Genomic DNA, 15,821 nt, shown 5'->3' with positions numbered 1-15,821 from the left:
TCTCTCTCTCCCTCTCCCTTTCTCTCTGTGAAATCAATAAAAACATATTTTTAAATAAATAAATTAATGACATAATCTATAGAAATATCACAGGATCCACCCAGTTTCAATAATACTAAATACATTTACTATTTACAAAAGTTGTTTCAAATAACATCAAATATCATCTGAGTTTACTGAGAAAATATGATGCACCTTGTTCATTTGAATAACTGTGAGGCCTGGGTTGGAAATTTTGTTTTTGTGTCCTGGTAATTTTTTTTTTTAAATCCAAGAAGGAAGACTGTCAGAAATTTACACCCTAATTTCCTCCCATTAACTGAACATAATTTAGCATTTCACATAGTCTTGCACACACAGGGCAAGCAATAAATACTGACAATGAATGAATCAGTTGACGTGAATTTTACAATGAGCAATTTTGTTTTATATGAGTTATAGAAATAACTGGAAGTTCCAGGTGAAACACATAATGTAATGCCTATTAAAAAATAAATCAACTTTGCAGGGAAGTAGAAAATATCATGTTTTATGTGCTAAAAATATGACCCCTCCTCCCAGATATATCCCAATACTTAACAGTTGCTGCAGGTGATTTTCTGACTTTTAAAGTATAAAGTGAATTCAACCTCATGGTTTATTTGGATGAGAACAATTAGCGATAGATCAATATCAGTTACATATTTCACATAATTCATGTTACTAGAACTAGATAAGACTGATGCATTATTTAAATTATTTGTAAATGCAAAATTATATATTAAATGTATATTCATTTTTACTGCATGCATATCGGCTATCATAAAGGGTTTATGTTTTAATTCTTAATGTATGACTTAAATAATTCCATTTTATTAAGCAGGGCACTAGCAAACCATAAAGCGTGGATCATTCTATTCAAGGTTTATTCATAAATCTGACAATACTACAGAAAATCATCTGAAGAAAATTTGACACAGTGGTTTGATTGAATACGCTTCACAAAAGGCCCCGACTTTTTAACAAAGGAAGAAAATATACAGAGAAAAGTTAAATATTTCTAAAATAAGAGAATAAAATTATTTTCTGGTCACAAATTGAAAAAGTTCACTCTTTTGACCCCCCCAATGGGCCTGGTAATAAAAAGGCTTTATGAAGATTAGTGTATGATGATGGGAGAAGATTTGACTTTGGGTCACACAATGCAATATAGAGATGATGTTTTCTAGAATTGTACACTTGAAAGCTAGATAATTTTATTAACCAATTTTACCACAATAAAGTTAATAAAAATACATTTTAATAAAAAGATTAGAAAACCATACAAAGGTCATGTGGACAGCCAGCCTTGAGTGTATTTAATGTGTTCCCAGGGAGAGAAAGTAGAGCCAATCGTCTAAAGCTTTACAGTATTTCTTCAGTGAACCGCCTCTCGCTTCCTCAGATGAACATGGGCCTTGCCTAGGGAAGCACCTTTCAGGCTTTCCTGCTCCAGGTCCCTTAAGTCAAGGGTACCTTACCAAAACTTACACGGAATCTTCCTTCTGTGAACATTTTTAAATAATATAAATGCCGTACCTTCTCAGTCTCACAGAAGTTCTATCTATGCCCGTTTATATTTGCCTATGCCTATTTTTTTCTAACTCAGGGACTATTTCATCAGTTCTGCAAAGAGCAGTACTCATTTGGGAAGGAGACACTCTAGCCTATATTGCAGAATAGGTCACATTCTTGATACTGAGATTATCTTGGTGAATAATTGATGCGGACTTATAAGTTGAAAATATGGATGTCCTCTGAAAAAATGTTTTTTCATTTATTTTTTCTAAGAACATTATTTTCACTTGGTAATTTTGCCACATTGGATTTTTTATAGCCCAATGTGTTCTGATGCCATAGAAATACAGAAAAATAAAATCTGTGATAGTAGTTACTGGAACCAAAGAGTCAGGAAGCCCAGGGTGTTAATATTATTGACTGTATTTACATATAACCATCAAGTGCTTTAAACGAAAGACTTTTCCTATGGATTTGCTATCCCTATCAATCAGCTACATCTTGTAGTCCATCAAGCAGTCACCTGGAGAGAGCTGCTCACCAGTGCTCACAGGGGTGAGGGTATGTGAGCAACAATGAAGCATTTGAAAGGCATAAAGCTACTGCTTTACTTGTTTTCAAGTGATGATAGAGGGAGCTGAGCATTTTGAGTGTATAGGAGCTATCAGTAAAACCATAAATGCTCAGCTAGCAGGGGAAATGCCACATATAAGGCATCATAAATATTTATTTACATAATGAATGCATAGATATATGTATTAAGAATGTGGAACAAATGTCAATTATGGGTCATAACTGTATAGGAAGCTAATATATATATATATATGCATGTAATGAAATACAAATAATACAAATATAATTTATACTTTAAATATAAATAAGCTTTTCAAAGTGGTTTCTATGACATATTTGCATGTACTTTAATTTTCTGAGGTTTTCATACACAAATTCTGCACAAGGAAAGGACTGGGACCATAAAGCCCTTGTCTTTTAATACTGAAATTACTCCTGCTGCAGATGAATGCTTCACAAACTGAGAATGACAGTCTCCAGTGGGTCTTTTGCAAGCACAGATGTGCCAGTGGCAAAGCCTGCCTGTCAGTACGTTCTGGTGCACTCCCAGGCTTGTGCATGGCTGCATATACCTGAACTTTCCCCATAGGGAGGGCTTTTATTTTTTTCTCACAAAAATAGCCCACAGGCCTGTTGCTATCGTAACAGTTTCTTTACAATCCTCATTCTGTGAAACTTTTTGTCATCCTCTGATTCACAGGAAAAAATCAGAAAGTTGGTGTTTTTTTTTTAAAGTAAAGCATAAGAAATTTGAGTGACTAAAGTGGAGAAAGCATGAGAGAGAAAAAAGAGAAACAGAAGATAAGCCTGGCCAGTGTTGCTCAGTGGTTGAGCATCTACCTGTGAAACAGGAGGTCACAGTTCCATTCCCAGTCAGGTCAGGGCACATGTCCAGGTGGTGGACTCGATCCCCAGTAGGGGGTGAGCAGGAGGAAGCCAATCAATGATTGCCTCTCATCAGTAATGTTTCTATCTCTCTCTTTCTCTCCCTCTCTTAAATCAATAAAAACATATTTTTAAAAATCACATTTAATTTTAAAAAGTAGAAGATAAGAAAAATAAGCAAGAGTCAAGAAATGCAAAGAAAACAAGTGATTGTGGTGAGTAGATTATTATAAACAAAAATGATAACTGGTTGTAGAACTAGAGGAAAGGATGAGAAATACAGCGAAATATTAAAATGCTTAAGCTGTGCATATTTGGGGAAATATTTACTTAGCAAAATGGGCAATGCATGTGGGTTAAAAGGCTGCCAGGCATTTCTGTGAAGGAAGGACCCAGTAGCTCCAGGTCGCCTGGGGAAGGTGAAGCTCCTTCCCTTGCACGCATCAGGTGAACAAAAGGGACACAAAAGGAGGCCCATGTTTCCCTGCATGATAACAGTAGAGGTTCTAAGGAGCATTCTGGAAGATGTTAGAAAGATAGAAACAAGGGCCCTAGCCATTTTGGCTCAGTGGATAGAGCGTTGGCCTGTGGACTGAAAGGTCCCAGGTTCGATTCCGGTCAAGGGCATGTACCTTGGTTGCGGGCACATCCCCAGTGGGAGGTGTGCAGGAGGCGGCTGATCGATGTTTCTCTCTCATCGATGTTTCTAACTCTCTATTTTTCTCCCTTTCTCTCTGTAAAAAAATCAATAAAATATATTTTTTTTAAAAAGAAACCTTTATTAAAAAAAAAAAGATAGAAACAAGAAAACGTGCCCCAGAGAGTGAAGGAGAGAGGACCCCTTTTAAATAAAACGACACTTTAACTCTCCTATAACACTGACTGAGGAAAAATTTTGAAATATTTAATTTTCAGTTTCAAGTTGATTCCTTTTGCGTGAATCATAAGTCTCCTCTACAATTCCTCAACTTTCAGAACATTCTGGTTCCCCCAGATCCCTGTGTTAGCAGCATTTAGGGGCATGAAGAGACACTCTGTTCCTCAGTAGAATCAGAGAGGACAGAAGCCTTGAGACCTAAAATTGGGAGGTAGGACCTGGCAAGTAGAGGAGAAGCTGCTTCCCCACTTCTTTCCACATCAGGAACCTGCAAAATACTTAGGGGGGTGAGGGGGCATTTTCTTTCCACACTTGATAGGATGGGAACATGAGCCATTTACCAGGTGTGCTGGTTAATAATGCAGATTTTGTAATCAAAGAAAACATGATAATTTCAAGAGAAACATCAAAAGTGCCTTATTCAAAGTAATGTCCATCACTAGCTACACATTTCCCCCATCCTTCAGGTAATTTGTGGATACCGCCCCAATAGAACTTTTCTTGTTTGAGGCAAACCATTCAGAGACCCAATTTTCCACTTCTTAGTATGTTTTGAAGTGCTGCTCAGAAAGTGCATGTGCCATTGATCAGAACAAGTGGTCATCTGAAGGAGCAAGGTCTGGTTAATACAGCGGGTGGGTTAATACTTCCCAGGCAAGATCTCTTAACGTGTCTTTAACTGGTTTTGAAGTGTCTGTTGATGCATCATCATGAAGCAAAATTACTTTGCTGTGTCTTCTGGAACATTCTGGTCATTTCACAATCAAAGCGTGGTTCAAATGGATTATTTGTTGTCAGTAGTGATCAGGATTAACAGTTTCACTTGGTTTTAGAAGCTCATAATACACCACATCTTACTGATCCCACCAAACACAGAGCATTGTCTTCTTGCCTTGCAGTTCATGTTGATGGTTGACCTGGATCAACCCATGTTTTTTTGCATTTGGGATTCTCAAAATAAATAAACTTTTCATCGCCAGTCACAATTTGATGAAAAAAAGACTTTATTTCGTGCTGTTGAAGCAACATTTACTGATGACTTTTCGGTTTTCCGTTTGTCTTTCGTTCAGTTGATGTGGCACCCATTTTCCTTCCTTTAAAATCTTTCCCTTTGCTTGTAAATGATCGGAAATTGTTTGCTGAGCAACGTTTAATCTTTCTGCAAGTTGTTTTTGAGTTTGATGTGCATCTTCATCCAAAAATACTTGTAATTGTTGGTCTTCAAACTTTTTCGGTTAACCTGAAATTTCTTTTTCACATCGAAATCATCATTTTTAAAGCAAACCAGCGTTCACGAGTATCTTGAGATGGAGCATGTTCACCATAAGCTTCCCGAAGTATATGATAACTTTCAGCAGTACTTTTCTTCAAAATAAAGTAATGAATTAAGACTTCCCACAAATGCTCTATTTTTGGCACAAAATTCAACATTTTAAAGTGTAAAAATATCTATGATGTTAACACCTTCAGCAAATTTGACATATGAAGTTTTGAAGCTTGCTGTCAATACAATAAAATAGCATACATATCAAATCGCATATATATCAACATATGTGTAACTCCATCTACTGAAAAAAATCTGCATTATTAACTGGTACACCTAGTATTTGGATTTTAAAGGGAAGACTTATCTCAAAATGTTGGGAGAGGTAGACACTTTAGAGCAAGGAAAAAGAAAAAATATGTGAGAGATATAATGATTAAACAAATATTTTTAAAACCTCAACTTCATTATTCTTTTCTGGTTTAGATATTCAACATGTCTAAATTTAATATGAGAAAGACAGTTTTTTTTTTGAAAAATGAAACAATTATGGTAATAACAAAAAAGAGATTTAATATTAGGATCAGGTATTATTTGAAAACAACTCTCCACAAATCATATTTTATTCCTATAAATGACTAGCGTTGTCTTCTACATGTCATACTAATCATTTTGAAAGACACAGAGATGAATAATGGAAATTCTCAAAAAAGTTTGTGTTCTAGACATGTCTTTTTCCTCAGGAATAGTTTTCTTTGTGACCTTGAAACTCAAAATGATTTTTTTAAATTATGATATCTCAAATACTTAGTATTCTAACAGCAGTTATATACTAATTTGATGGCAATCATTTGAGAAAGATCCTAAATTAGATTACCTGATTGACAGAAATAGAAAGATTTTTTAAAATATTTATAAAAGACAAAACATGAGGCTTATATGCTGCATAGTAAAAAAAAAGTACTAATTACAATAAAAATTACTAGTAAAATCTGCAATGAGAATAAGCCATTTATTTCTATTGAACTTTTATAAAATTAATGTTATACATTTTGATAATATATCGCTTTAGTAAAGATAATTATGAACATGATTCTATGTGTTAGGCACTGTACAGGATCTGGTTCAGACAGAGCACAACAGAAATATGGTCATGTTATGCCCTAAAAGAGTTCTCAGGTGAAAGAAAGAAGTACTTGCTATGTTTTGAGAGGTATACAAAAAATGAGCTCAAATATCAGAGGGATTAGTTCCGAATAAAGAGTATGGGAAACCATCCATATGTGTAGAAGTTGGCCTGGGACGGACATGCCAGAATAGAGTAGCAGCTTAAGTAGAAAAATAATGCACAAGTCATACTTGGCTGAAATATAGAGGTTGGTGGAAGATTAGATGGATAGATAGATAACACTAATGAATATTATCCTAAGGCAGTCGAGATTCAGTTTAAATATCTAAGCTATTTGATTAGGGAAAATCAAAGGGTGTCAGTGGGATTGCAATAATTCTGTCCTTGGGCCAGAGAAACAATAACCTCTCAGAAATTATTTAAAGGACAGGGGGAAATTTTGAATTGCTTAGTGGTTACACTCCATAGATGATCCTTAATCAGGTTTAAATTTGCAATATTTCATGTCATACAGTTCTTCAATACATGGCAATCATCATTCAGCTAATATATTTACCAGACTATTTGCTAAAGATTAGAGATACCAATATATTAATTCCTGGCAATTTTCTCAACAGCAACTGTTTAGGTGTAGGATACATGGAATGAAGTTACAAAAGAAAAAGCTAAATTTATATTTCCCCAGGAAGAAAGAGTGTAAAACTCATTACAATTAACCAACATTGATTTCTACCATTTCCCGTAACTCCTATTTTATAGACAATGAGATTGTTTCCTTCCAAATAATAGCTGCTCAATTTTGTTGCAAGAAGTTAATATTTATTAAAAAGCGTATTCAATTTGGTTCACTTATTTGTTTGCTTTTTTAACAGTTTTATTTACGTTTAATTTATATACCATAAAATTCACTAAATGTCCAATTCAAGTTGATTCAATTGCATGGATCCCTCTGAGGCTGCAACAAGTAGTTTAACTGACTTATATAGAACACTAATCTATAATTTTGTCCCATTAGAACTATACCCAGAGCAGTTAAGTTCAATAGATATTGTTAATTCTATTCATGTCAATATGATGCGATGCTTTCCTTCCTACCAATTCAGAGAGTTATCTGATATCTATAGTGCCTTGTCAAGTAGCAGCAAAGTAATTTTTTTTGGTTTTGTTTAGAAATGCATTCTCAATGGAGTATCAGAATAAAATGCCTTTGGTTCCATTCTCTGATCCTCCAATATCAACAATTAACATAACTGTTGATACCTGCTTTAAGTTATTGTGAACAATCTCCTTTTCTGGCTTAGTGCTGGCACTAGACGTATAAAGTGGCTACTCATCCACAGACAGCAGTGTTCTCTCTCTAGAAGGTGGCTTTGGAGTTGAGAGCAATAAAAGTGGTCTCAGGGAGTCTGTGCCACACCTGCCTGGGCAGGGCATTGTACTATGAAGTTGATTTATTGGTCTGGAAAGCACATTTCACAAAGATCCAGGTATCAGCATTTTATGTGTCCGCATGTAAAAATAACCCAACCGGATCCTTTATATCTCATTGGCCAAACTACGCCATGGCAGCTACAAGGAAGCTTAAAATCTAGCTTTTTAAGTGAGTCTGTTACTATAATGAACAAAATAAGAGTTCTAATAGGATAAGCAAAATGATAAATTTATATTGAACGGACAACCACTAGTGTCTACTGTATTTTATTGACTCTTAATTTGTTAAATGTTATATAAAATAGACTTTTCTGTTAAGTTGTTAAATCCCATACACATTTCTGCAGTTCAGGAACTATTTAGATGCTTTCTAAAAGAGATAATGTATGACAATTTTTAAAGTAAATTGATAATATGACATAGTTTTGAAATAATGCATTCCACTTTTCCCTTGGGGAAGCAAATTTTTTAGCATTGAGTTTAACAATTAACTATTTTTGTTTACTATGCAGTCGAGTGAATGAAAATGTATCTATAATTATTTGTGCATGCACTTATTATTATTGTTATTATATCAATGGGGATGGGCTGTGAAAAAGAAAAATTGACAAAACATTCTACTGTGGAATATTCTACCTTCTGCAGATCTTGTGGGCCCTACTTTAAGAATATTAACTTCTTGTGTGCGTTTTGTGCCATTGAGTCAGCTCCCACTCCTGGCAACCCTTTGAATGAGTGATGCCCACAATGTCCTGTCCTCACCAGCCCTGCTCAGCTCCAGTAGACTCATGCCTATGGCTCCTTTTTGGAGTCAATTCATCTCTTATGTGGCCTTCTTTGGTTCCTTCTGCCTTCTATTTTCCCAGACCCCCTGCCTTCATATGATGTGACCAAAGTAAAACAGTTTCAGTTTTCTCATTTTGGCCTCCAGGAATATTTCAGGCCTAATTTGCTCTAGGATCCACTTTTTCTGATGGTTCAGGGTATCCATGGAGCCCTCCTCCAGCACCATATTTCAAATGAATCAATTTTTCCTATCAGTTTTATTCTTTGCTATTAATAAATATGAAGCATTGCTTTGGGTAAAAGAAAACTATTTTCAGGTAGGTTTTCATACTACTCAACGGTAAACAAGAAGGAAATCTTACCTTTTTCAATAGCATGGATGGACCTGGAGAGTATTACGCTAAGTGAAATTAGCCAGTCAGAGAAATACAAATACCATGTGATTTCACTCAGATATAGAACCTAATAAGCAAAATTAACTAACAAAATAAAAACAAGCGCAGATATAGAGGACCGACTGACAGTTGTCAGAGGGAAGGGGCTGGGTAAAAAAGGTAAAGGGCCCTGGCTGGCAAGGTTCAGTGGTTGAGCATCGACCTAAGAACCAGGAGGTCATGATTTGATTCCTGGTGAGGGTACATAGCCCGGTTGTGGGCTTGATTCTCAATGTGGCGTGTGCAGGAGGCAGCCAATCAATGATTCTCTCTCATCATTGATGTTTCTCTCTCTCTTTCTCCCTCTCCCTTCCTCTCTGAAATCAATAAAAATATATATTTTTTAAAAAGGTAAAGGGATTAAGAAACAACTAAAATAAGAAAAACCTAATAGACAGACAACGGTATGGTGATTGCCTGAGGGAAAGGGGGGTAAGGAGAGGTAGGAGAGGGTAAAGAGGAGATAAACGGTGATGGAAGAAGACAAGTGTCAGCTAAAAATAACAATGATTATTATTTAAGGTATTATTTATGCAGATACATTGACACCATATTGACTATTCTCATTTATTCTTTTTGAAAAAATATTTTTATTTTATTTTATTGATTTCAGAGAGAAATAGAAACATCAATGATGTGGGGGAATGGATCAGCTGCCTCCTGCACGCTTCCCACTGGGGACCGAGCCCACAACCCAGGCATGTGTCCTTCACCGGAATCGAACCTGGTACCCTTCAGTCCACAGGCCGACACTCTATCCATTGAGCCAAATCTGCTAGGGCCTCACTTATTGTTTCATATTATGGTCAAAATATCTGGTCTTCACCATTGTCAGATTGTAAAAATTGTAAATAAAGCTTAACTAGAATTTTGTAAACCAGTATATTCTTCTGTTTTCCCTGACATCAGGTTTTTATACCAGATTTTAGATTTCCAGAATTGACCACCAGGAAGATTCATCCAATCTGTGTAACAAAAGCACAGACTTAACATCTATGCACTAACTAAAATAACGAAGCCATTCATAAATTGTTGACATGAAACAGTTAGTGTAGAGAATCATCAGATGGCTATAAATGACATGACCATAAACAGACTTGCACTCTTAATTTAAAACTGCACAAATTCCCAGCAGGCATAGCTCAGAGACCTATGAACCAGGAGCTTACCATTGGATCCCAGGTTAGGGCACATGCCCAGGTTTCAGACTCGATCCCCAGCAGGGGTCCGTGCAGGAAGCAGCCAATCAATGATTCTCTCTCATCATTGATAGTTCTCTCTCTTTCTCCCTCACTGAAATCAATAAAAATATATTTTTTAAAAATAATAAAAACTGCACAACTGCTCCTTGTGAATCCCCCATTCTGTTTCTAAGACCCTAGAAAGACACAGAGTACATTTCTGTTCTTGTCTTTGACCTATGTCAGAAAACGTACTTTCTTTTTGTAGCACCTCAATCATTCAGCTTCTGCTGTTGTTACCTAAGAGAAACTGCATAGTTTATAAAGAGGCATAGGAACTTTGAACATCCTGATTCATTTTTAATGAAGTTAGCACTATATTAACTGGACTAGGACTAAGATTTGAGTTGCACTAATAAACAACTATCAGCCCAGATTTCTCTTGACTTTGGTTCCCTAACCTGTTCATACATATGACTTCTGCACTCGGCTGCCTTCCTCAAAATGCCCTGTTTAGGGTTAGCAGTGTTCATAAACATGAAAATGGTTCCTTTCATTGATAACTCTGGTGTGTTTTCTAGCTGAATTAAAATCATATATTCAAACAAAATTAACCTCATTAATTTTACATTAACATGATTTTGCATAAATCTGGGCAGCAATGATGTATGTCTTTTATATTCCATTGTCATCTCCTATAGTTTATTCTTTCATTGTCTTCTGCATCTTAAAAATGGTAATGTAAGATAGCATTACTTTCACTGTTATACACTAAGCAAATGACATAAAACAGTTACCTTGACAAAGATTATTCAAAACAATAAATTATTCACAAGATTTGTTTCATATTGATTAATGGGATTTCAGTGTCAAACATTACAGAACTTATTAAATCAATAATGTATAGTATAGCTACTAAAGGGTCACATAATTCAAATGTATGGATGCAGTGATACTTAGATTGTTTACAAAATAGGAAACAAGGCCTCATAGGCAGCTCAGCATTAGAAAGTCATTGTGAGTACCAAAATGTCCCTTTTAATATAATAAAATAATACAACCCAAAGTCCTGATCTTAACCATAACCACTCACAGCACTATATGAGCACAAAAGTTCTGCTTTATTATAATCGGTATTCATTGAAAGTAATTGGAAACGTGTTGAAATATAATCATACCAAATAAGAGGACAGAATGAAAGTGTTACTATTAAAATGTACATTTATAAGTAAATACTATGCCAACATTTCTTATATAACATCCCTTCCAAAGCAACTGTTGAGTTTTTGGTATGTTTATTTGTACTTTATTCCAGTTATTTTAAGCACAACTTCCACTAAATTCCTTACTTCTGAGGGTGTATAATTACATGGTACTAGGTCTTTTTAAGTTTAAATTACCAAAGAAGTCTTAACTTTAAAGACAATAATGAGCATTCTAGGTTATAATACCTATTAGCACAGACAACTAAGACATTGCATATTTATAGAATCTTTATAGTAGTACATATATCCATAGTTTCCCATGATGCTTCAGCCACTATAATATTCAAATTAAAACATCAACATGCGGGCATACATTTCACACAGTGAATTATTGTGCTTAAAGAAAAGAGCAAAGAAAATGTAAGAGCCAAGATAATTTCATAGAGCAGTATGTGAGCAGAGCCTATTTTAAGTTATAAATAATATTTTTATTTAATGAAGTACTTAATTAACCTATAAATATGTATAACCAACTGCAATATTTATTTAAATATTGTGTTACAGATACATTTGCTTCACTAATGCACAAATTACAGCAGAGTACAACACTAGTCAAATCTTGTCCTCAGAAGCCTACTGTATCCAAAGTATATACCAATTCACGCACACACCCAACATGTGCAAAATTCAGATAGACATTCAGACACACATATACACACAGAATTAGTATTTGCTTTTTAAAAATTCAAAAAGTGCATAGAAATTTTTCAAAATTCATATAGGATATTTATACCATGCATTATTATTTTAAGTAACTGTAATATTTTTTTAAATAAACATTTGTCTATGTATAGGATAGCTAATGGGATAAAGCAATGATTTTTTTATCCTTTTCACCTCATGGCACACATAAACTAATTACTAAAATTCTGTAGCACACCAAAACATATATTTTTTTGCTGATCTGACAAAAACAATAGGTATAGTTTTGATTCATTCACACTAGGTGGCTATTGTTGTGTTGGCTGTTGTCATTTTTCTATTTGAGAATCTTAGGGAAAAGAGGTCAGTGTCCCTTACTAAATAGTCAGGTATTGCATTTTTTAAAAATTCTTACAGACATCACATTGGTTGAAAATCACCAGGCTAAAACCCATGTGTGTGTTTGCATATTTATGCATGTGTGTGCCTGCATGTAAGTGTGTGTGTATATGTGTGTGTGTGTGTGTGTGTGTGTGTGCAATACTAAACAAGGTAATTGGAACACAGTCTTCTTGTTTCCTTCCTTTAGGGAGATGCATATTTAAAGTGAGAAATGTATTTCTTTCTTATATAAAACAACCATGATTTTTGGGAAAATAGAACAAAATGAGCAAGTTATATCAATGAGATGTCTTAAGATTTTTTATCACTACAATGGCAATCCTATTACAATATAGAAATAATCAAATCCATGTCAAACACCTTAAATTTACACAATGTTACAGTGTACATATATTTTAATAAAACAAATATATTTAACTAATTCCAAAACTCCATACCAGATTAAAAATGTTTAAACATACGTATACATATTTTTGTCCCAGAAGTTTGATTGCCAGATTAATAAATATTTTATTTCTAAATATTTAGTCATAACTTGGTACTAAAAACTTGTATACCACATTTATTTTAGGTAATATTACATTACTTATTTTTATAATCTAATTTCTATTTTTACTTAATTTAATTACATATTTAATTTATTCTATAATTAAAATACATATAATATATGGATATATATGTGTGCATATTCTTCATTTTCATATATATATCCACATATATTCTTCATTATTTTATTCATAAGTTATGAGAATTACGGGGCTAAGCAGTATGCCTAATGTCTATTAACTCCTGTGTTGGAGCATGACAAGGATGAAAAAGAACAAGTAACTTGGTTGAATCTCTTTGTAAATATGATGGTGATAATACCCTTAGAAATCTAATAGTATTAATCATTGAAAGTGTTCTTGTCTATAACATCTTTTCAGTTAGATGTACCTTGTTGTCAAAGATAATGGTAAACAAACCTGGAATCTATAGACTTGTGGAACAAGGTTCCTGGAAAATTTGTGTTTTTATTATGTATACTAGAGGCCCGGTGCACAAATTTGTGCACAGGTGGGGTCCCTCAGCCTGGCCGGTGATGGGGGCTGACTGGGGCCGGCCGGCCATGGGGAGGGACCACGGGAGATTGGCCAGCAGCGGGAGGTTGGCTGTGGGAGCGCACTGACCACAAGGGGGAAACTCCTGTGTTGCGCATCTTCCCCCTGGTGGTCAGTGCGCATCATAGCTACTGGCTGGTCATCTGGTCGTAATGGTTGCTTAGGCTTTTATATATATATATATATATATATATATATATATATATATATATATATATATGAATATAAGGGGGTAGTTATGACCAAAGGTGGCTCTCTGCTCTAGTTCTGTGGTAGTGCCTTTTGCTTGAAGACCCCACTTGTTAATCTTACTCAGAAGGCATCAAATGTGACTTAGGGAGCTGCTGGAACATCCTGGATCTCTCTCCTTGCTTCATCTATGTCTTGTGATTGGTATATCCTTGAAATTATTAGTAAACTTGAGACTTACAAGTGCTGTACAGCTGTCTACATTAAAAATGAGTTTTATATTTAGCCAAGTTTTTATTAACAAATTGTCAATGAGGCCAGAGCTTTTAGTGGTTTTTAGATTGTGTTGTTGCAACATAACCCTATAATGCATTATTGAATATCCTTCACTTCCATTTTGGCATCACATCAAGTGATATGATAGCACATGATTGTTTTGGCCAGAAAAATAGAGAGGAAAGAGGGCAGATTCATGTTTTCCTGAAAAAATGTTGATATGTCTTTGGATTTATTCTCAGTTAATTTCTCATTATTACTATAATATTTGAGGGCTGAAAATTCTTTCTCTTTAGGAAAAAATGTCAGTTCAATACAATTCTCCAATGTAATATACAACAACTTGTTTGACAATCAAATACAAATAAAATATAAAATAATCAAAATAAGTCATTTACCTTCTTTTGCAAAGAATTAAACTAATATGTAAATAAAACAAACATTAAACTTGAAAATCTCATTTCCCATAATGCCTCATGTTTGTTTTAAGGAGAAAGTATTTCACTAACTGTTATAGGAATAAGCTAACATAAGGAGCTTTTTACTGGTATAGGTATGAATATTGGATAATCAAAATCCTGAGGAAAGCAGTTAATTTATCTTCAATTATCCAATCACATTGTTTTAGAAAAGTGAGGGCATTTTCAAATGTGCTACAATAACAATGTCATATATAGAAGAATACACAAAAATACAGGTGACCCTTAATCAAAGCAAGGGTTAGAGGTGCTGATCCCCCCCAAACAAACGATAAAAATATGTGATAACTCTTGACTCCCCCAAAACTTAACTACTAATAGCCTACTGTTGACCAGAAGTCTTACTGATAATATAAACAGTTGATTGGCACATATTTTTATGTTATATGTATTATATACTGTATTCTTATATGAAGTATGCTAGAGACAAGAAAGTGTCATTAAAAAAGTAAGAAATTAAATACATTTATAGTACTATATGGAATCAATGAAAAAAAAACACACATCTAAGTGAATCTGCATAATTCCAACTCATGTTGTTCAAGGGTCAACTATTAAAACATTGTTTTCTTTCATTGTACACGCACCTGCACACAAATCATACATAAATGCACTAACCTGTTTTAGGATCTACGGAGAAGTAGGGCTGTCCCTGGAGAATACTGTAAACCACCCGGGCACTGTTTCCATAGGTAGGGTCATCTGCATCAGTAGCTGTCACCTGCAGAACAGAGGTACCTGTGCATTCAGGAAAACAAATTTTAGTATGTTATGGCATTCAGCATGTAAGTAATTTTTACACAGAAAGAGTTATATTGAGATATCTATGGAGAACCATAATGGATTTGTCCCACTAAATTTAATTCTTAGATTTATCGGCCAAACATATTCCTTAATTTCTTTGCCTGAGTCCAAAATAGAATATGATACGACTCTCTGTGCTGATAACACTCACATAATTAGGTTTAGGTTGGATTGATGTTTAAAAGTCAAATCGGTGTTAATTGTGGGGCAAAGTCAAAGCTGTGATGAGAGTGTATATTGCCTGCTACATGACTGTTCAGAAAACGAGGTGTGGAATGTTTTTGGAAGGTGACTGAATTGACATTAAATTATTAATAGCATCAAAACAGCCCATTCAAATCATTTCTGTCATTCATGCTCTTTTTATTTCCTACATGGACAGTTAATGAGACTCCTAACTGGTTCCCATGGTTCAGTTAGCATTCTTTTAGTCTCTTCTACACAGTACCAATATAATTATCTTTACACAATGGGTATCAGGATATTCCTACCACACTAACTTTTTGGTGGTTAAAATGCATTTTAAAATAATTTATAAGCTTTAAAATATTATATTGTGGTACTAATT

General features: G+C 34.5%; 1 protein-coding gene across 1 annotated transcript in view; it reads right to left on the bottom strand.

The window, feature by feature from the left end:
• The window catches only part of CDH18 (cadherin 18), a 212,716-nt gene that overhangs the window by 137,397 nt on the left and 59,498 nt on the right, over positions 1–15,821 (bottom strand). Inside the window, exon 3 of the mRNA XM_079759562.1 lies at positions 15,068–15,187. Coding sequence (XP_079615688.1) covers positions 15,068–15,187 — 120 coding nt within the window. The remainder of the gene's footprint in view (positions 1–15,067; positions 15,188–15,821) is intronic.

The sequence above is a fragment of the Cnephaeus nilssonii genome, assembly GCF_951640355.1.
Source record: "Cnephaeus nilssonii genome assembly, chromosome: 2".
Classification (NCBI taxonomy): Eukaryota; Metazoa; Chordata; class Mammalia; order Chiroptera; family Vespertilionidae; genus Cnephaeus; species Cnephaeus nilssonii.
This window is presented reverse-complemented; position numbering and strand designations above follow the sequence as displayed.